General features: G+C 47.1%; 1 protein-coding gene and 1 non-coding gene across 2 annotated transcripts in view; both read left to right on the forward strand.

The window, feature by feature from the left end:
• Positions 1–944: 944 nt before the first annotated feature.
• On the forward strand, positions 945–1051 carry LOC125486111. Its single transcript, XR_007264795.1, has one exon. It is a non-coding gene; the product is annotated as a U6 spliceosomal RNA (small nuclear RNA).
• Positions 1052–5302: 4251 nt separating this feature from the next.
• The window catches only part of LOC109931445 (lysine-specific demethylase 9-like), a 73167-nt gene continuing 72146 nt past the window's right edge, over positions 5303–6323 (forward strand). Inside the window, exon 1 of the mRNA XM_020530741.2 lies at positions 5303–5802. Coding sequence (XP_020386330.2) covers positions 5346–5802 — 457 coding nt within the window. The 5' untranslated portion in view covers positions 5303–5345. The remainder of the gene's footprint in view (positions 5803–6323) is intronic.

Genomic DNA, 6323 nt, shown 5'->3' on the forward strand with positions numbered 1-6323 from the left:
CCTCTGGCAACTCATTCCATATACACACCACCCTGTGTGAAAAAGTTGCCCCTTAGATCCTTTTTATATCTTTTCCCTCTCAGATTAAACCTATGCCCCTCTAGTTTTGGACTCCCCCACCACAGGAAAAAGACCTTGTCTATTTACACTATCCATGCCCCTCATGATTTTATAAACCTCTGTTAGGTCATTCCTCAGCCTCCGATGCTCCAGGGAAAATAGCCCCAGCCTATTCAGCCTCTCCCCATAGCTCAAACCCTCCAGCTCTGGCAACATCCTCGTAAATCTTTTCTGAACCATTTCTAGTTTCACAACATCCTTCTTATAGCAGGGAGACCAGGATTGCATGCAATACACCAAAAGTGGTCAAACCAATATCCTGTACTTGATTAAAAAATGAAAGAACTGTGGATGATGTAAATCAGCGTTCTGAGGAAGGGTCAGCGGACCCAAAACGTTAACTCTGTTTTTTCCTTCACAGATGCTGCCAGACCTGCTGAGCTTTTCCAGCAATTTCTGTCCTGTATTTGATTGGTCAATAAAGCTGACAGTGGGGCCAAAATAGGGTGAAAATGGATCGCCTGTGCTGAAAGCAGCCCATATCATGATAGGGTCTGGGGTATGGGGGTGGGTAGAGGACGTGGAATGAGGTACTCAGGCTCTAAAATTTCTGGTTGTCTTCTGTGTACCTGAGAGAAGGAATTCCCATGAGGATAGGCAGGGGGGATGACCATTGGAGAACATGTGACAAATCTGCCAGAAATATGTCTGACTGGAACTCCCTCCAATTGATGTCAGAGACCCGAGCTAGAGTAGAACATTTAGCAGTATGACTGATCTACCTCAAACTCATCTTCCTGCCACTATCCTATAATCCCCAAGAATCTATTTATTTCTGTCTCAAATATATTCATTGATTGAGCATTAACACTCTGGGATGTAAAATACTTGCTTCGTCAGTACGTATACTGAAATTGAGACAATACAGAGAAGATTAGCTTGGCCCCCGCACAAGGACAACACATAAATTTGTGAAGCACTACATATTTTAGGGCCCTCTTGTGGCACAGTGGTAATGGTCCTACTCCTGGAGCAAGAGGTCCGTGTTCAAACCCCACCTGCTCCAGAGGTGTGTATTAACATCTATAAACAGGTTAATTTGAAAATGCTAAAGGAAAAATAGGAAATGGTAAAGATTCATCATGCACCATTCACCACGAAGGAACATCTCAATCTCAGCAACAAATGGCCAAGCCCTTATTCTGAGACTGTGACCTAATGTTCTAGATCCTCCAGCATCCACCCTGTTAAGGCCCTTTAAAAAAATCAATCAGCCTCTAGCAGACTTCCATCACTCTGCAGGGACTGTTCTGTTAGTGAAAATATTAAGAGCACAGTAATCACTCCTTCAGCACAATACTCCAGTGCCGTACTGAGGGAATGTTACACTGAAGGAGGTACCTTCTTTCAGATAACATGTGAAACTTAGGCCCTATTTTCCCTATCAAGTGGGTGTAAAAAGATCCCAAAGCACTATTTCAAAGTTGAAGAGAGAGTTAATCCTGGTGTTTTTGTTAATATTTATCCCTCAATTGACATCACAGAAATAGATTATCTACTCATTAATACATTGCTATTTATGGGAATTGGCTATTGCATTGTCTACATTACAACAGCAACTACATGTAAAAAGTACTTCAATGGCTGTTGGTGTGATGTGAAAGGTGTAAAAAATGATAGTGCAAAATTCTTTAAAATGCAGAACTGTTACAGTGCAGATGTCCATTTGGTCCATTGTATAGATACCAGCTCTCCGACTGACGGTACTGCCATTCTCTCCGACTGACGGTGCTGCCATTCCATCACCTGTTTCCATTACCTCTGCACATTATTTCCACTTAAATAATCATCCAATGCTCTCTTAAACACCTCAACTGAACCTGCCTCCACCTCATTTTGTGTATTTCAGACTGCAACAACTCACTATGTGAAAATGTTTCTTTTGTAAATCACTTTAAAATATCAGTTTCTTATGTTCAGACTTTCTATTAGTTGCGTGTCTCTCTAAAAAGGGGAACTTCTGTACCATTTGAAGAGATGTGGATGCCAAAACGTATGCTAAAACTTCCAATATAGTGATAATGCAACTCAGAGGCGCTTGAAAATGCAAGAACAAAAGAGAACTCTAAAATGTAACTCTTAAAAAAATGCTAGTGAGCTTAAGACCTAGAGATGTCCATTAGAAAGCAAAGTAGAGGGCAGCAAAAAGAGGTTTGTCCTCAGAGGAGGTGGATGACAACATCAGACAGCGATAGTAGATGAACAACAGTGGATTATCACATTGTTAAACACATTCATAAAATATTGGTGGAAAACAGACACTAGTCTGTGATGCTGACGCAGCAGATGGTGCAAGACATATGAGTTTGACGTACTATGACAGCAGGATCTCCTGGCAGGCATAGCTACAAGCTCTCCTCCCTGAAACTGCCCGGGGTTTACAGGCGACTTGTTCCCACTTTAGTACGATGGGTCCCAAAATGACTGGTAAGTCCTGCAGACTCTGCTATATGCAGGGCAGGGTGATACTTGGGAGGGTTATTTGGGGGTTTGTGTGCTACCTCTGAAGCTTTGACTCGGCCTCTGCACGTTACCAATAGAAGCTTTCAATGTGCTTGGCACCTTCCCAACCAAACCTCCTCCATTCTAGTCGGCCAAAATGGCAGACCATTTCAGAGATGCTTTAGGTCTAAAGAGAAGCGGTTGCTTAACGATTTTGTCATTAGGCTAGCAATCCTGGGCCCAAGCTGCGAGAGATAGTGAAACGTGAATTCAAAAAAAGTACTTTGAGTTAAAAAGCTGACCATTAACCACATAATCACGGTCAATTGTTGTTAAAACCCCACGCAGTTCACTGATGTCGTTAAAGGAAGGAAATCTGCCATCCTTACCTGGTATAGCTTAAATATGACTCCAGACCCACCAGCAACTCTCAACAGAGCTAACGGATAATTACAGAAGGGCAATAACATTGAAATAAAGAAAAGAGCTCTCATGGCATAGTGGTACTATCCCTACCTCTAAGCCAGAATGTCCAGGTTAAGTCCCATCGACTCCACAGACATCATGACACATCTGAACAGATAGATTAAAAATATCTAGAAACAAGGTAAGTCAGAGCAGCAGTTGGCCATTTGCTGGTCATGCTGGCTCTGCCATTCAATATGATTATGATTGATTATCCAACTCAGTCCCCTGTTCCTGCTTTCTCCACATACCTTTTGATCCCTTTAGCCCCAATAAATGCCCATCCCATTAACAAATTTAAAAAATGAAGGCAGAAAGGATGATCTGGGACTCACAATCATACAGTACAGACAAAACCTTTCAGCCTATCGGGTCTGTACTGCTAAACATACATCAGTACCTACACTAGTAGGTTTGGTATGGCTGACTTTATTGGTCAGTGCATCGAATATAGGAGTTGGGAGGTCATGTTGCGGCTATACAGGACATTGGCTCGGCTACTTTTGGAGTATTGCTAACAATTCTAGTCTCCCTCCTACAGGAAGGATGTGAAACTTGAAAGGGTTCAGAAAAGATTTACAAGAATGTTGCCAGGGTTGGAGAGTTTGAGCTATAGGGAGAGCAGAATAGGCTGGGGCTATTTTCTCTGGAAGATTGGAGGTTGACGGGTGACCTTACAGAGGTATATAAAATCATGAGGGGCCTGGATAGGGTAAATAGGCAAGGTCTTTTCCCCAGGATGAGTGAGTCCAAAACTAGAGGGCACAGGTTTAAGGTGAGATGGGAAAGATATAAAAGGGACCTAAGGGGCAACTTTTTCACACAGAGGGTGGTGCGTATATGGAATGAGCTGCCAGGGGGAAGTGATGGAGGCTAGTACAATTATAACATTTAAAAGGCACCTGGATGGGTACATGAATAGGAAGGGTTTAGAGGGATATGGGCCAAATGCTGGCAAATGGGACTAGATTTACATAGGATATCTGGTTGGCCTGGTCAAGTTGGACCAAAGAGTCTGTTTCCATGTTGTATATCTCTATGACTCCAGTCCCACTTCCCTGCACTACATTTGTAGCTTTGAATGAATTGACGTTTCAATTTTTTTTTAAATCACTGGCCAGACCTGCATTTACTACCTATTCCTTGCTCGGGGCAGTTAAGAGTCAACCACACTGCGGTGAGTCTGGAGTCACATGTAGACAAGGATGGCAGTCTCTTTCCCTAAAGGACATTAGTGAACCTTAAGGGTTTTTCCGATAATGGTTTCATGATCATCAGTGGACTGCCAGTTTGAGATATTAGTGCAAGTATCACCATCTGCCATGGCAGGATTCAAACCCAGGTGCTCAGAAGATTACCAGGGTTCCTGGATTAATAGTCTGGAGAAAATACCACAAGGCCATTGCCTCCCCACGTGCTCAACCAAGTACTGTTTAAAAAGGTAAAACTTACCCTCACGGCAGTGCATTCCATGTTCCCACCACCTCTCTGGGAGTAAACACATTTTTCTCAAATCCCCACTCAACATCCTACTTTAAGTTTAAGATTGTGCCTCCTTGTTCTTGCCCTTTCGATTAAGGAGAAACAGATGTTTTCTATCCATCCTGTCCACGCTCCTCAATCTTACACACGTCTCATGCCCCCCTCGACCTTCTCTGTTCCAAAAAAAACCAACCCGAGTTTATCCAGCCTCTCATCATAGCTGAACTGCTCCATCCCAAACAATATCTGTGAATCTCCTCTGCAACCCTCTCCAGTGCAATCACATTCTTCCTATAGTGTAGTGACCAGAACAGCACACAGTACTCCAGCTGCAGCCTAACTAAGGTTCTCTACAGCTCCAACATAACCTATGTTCTGAGGAAGACTCCCTGAACCTGAAATGTTAACTCTGTTTCTCACTCAACAGATGTTGCCAGACCTGCTGAGTTTCTCCAGCAAATTTCTTTTACCCCTAGATTTCTGTCAAGTGCACCACCTCAGGCACAACACCCTCTCCAGTAAAATCACACTCCTCCTCTGGTGCAATGACCTGAACTGTAGATCCCTCATGGTCCCAATGGGTTCAGAGAAGGATCTCCAGCAGACATTCCAAGTTGGATCCAGACTGACTAACTCCTCTGCCTCACCCAAGATGGCGCCCTGCCGGTGCCGCCGTCCTTCAGACTCACCCAAGATGGCGGCCGGTCGGTCCCGCTGTGGCTCCCGTCCCCTTACCACCCGCACCGCGGGACGTCAATTCCGGCGGGCTGCCCCGCTTCCGGCAGCCGTGCGGCGGTGCACGCGCCACTCTGTCCGGCCGCCACTTCCGGTTCGCGATGGCGCAGCTCGGCCTGGTCCGCTTGAAGGCGCCGAGTAAAGAGCCGCGGGAGAGGGAGCCCGGCCCTGCCACCGGTCCCAGCATCAGCCCCGGGCCCGCCGCCAAGCGCCGCAAAACACAGCACCACGGCCTCAGCCTCCGGCCTCCTGCCAGCTCGGCCTCGGTGCTCCGTTACCCGGCCTCCCCCGCTGGCCTCTACTCGGTGCGGCCTCCTCCCACTCCCACTCCTCCTCCTCCTCCTCCCCCCTCTGCTGCTCCCGCAGCCTCCGGCGCGGCTGTCCCCGGGCCCGCCGCCTGTCCCTCCTCCGCCGCCACAGGCCTCCCCGCTCCCGTCCTCCCCAAGACCAAGGGCCCGAAGGAGAAGCACCCACGCCGGGACAAGGAGAAGAAGCACAGGCCGCGGAAGGAGAACAGCGACTGCCGGCCGCCGCCTCCCCCGCCCCCACAGGCCAAAGGTAACGAAGAAAGTGACGGGGGGCTAAGGGTCAGTGGCTGTAGGGTCAGTGCCTGGGGTAGGGTGAGGGGTTAAGTCCTAGGGGAGTGGGGAAGGTAGGGTTAGATTGTTGAGTGGGGAGGAAGACAGGGGTAGGGAGTTGAGGGAGGGTAGTTTGGGGTTTTAATGGGATGGCCCACACTTTCTTTGGCTGGGGGAACAAACAGGGACAATCCTCCTTTCTGGGGGAAGTTATCTTCATCACCCTTGTTTCCCCTTTCCAATACCTGTGCCCCGAGCTTCTTAAACCCTTGATGCAGGCTGTCAGTGGGTGCTATACTGAGGGAGAGCTGTCCTTTTGGAGGAATAGTGATATTTGTGGTACAGGGCAGTACTGTCCCCATGCATTCCCCCACCCCCCTCCCCCACAAAAAAAAGGGGGGTCTTCGAAGAGTATTGGGCATTAACACATAAATGAGTCTTGTCTGTGTGTGATAACACAGTGTGGAGCTGGATGAACACATGAGGCCAGGCAGCATCGGA

This window comes from Rhincodon typus, chromosome 25, assembly GCF_021869965.1.
Source record: "Rhincodon typus isolate 14 chromosome 25, sRhiTyp1.1, whole genome shotgun sequence".
In the NCBI taxonomy this organism is placed as follows: Eukaryota; Metazoa; Chordata; class Chondrichthyes; order Orectolobiformes; family Rhincodontidae; genus Rhincodon; species Rhincodon typus.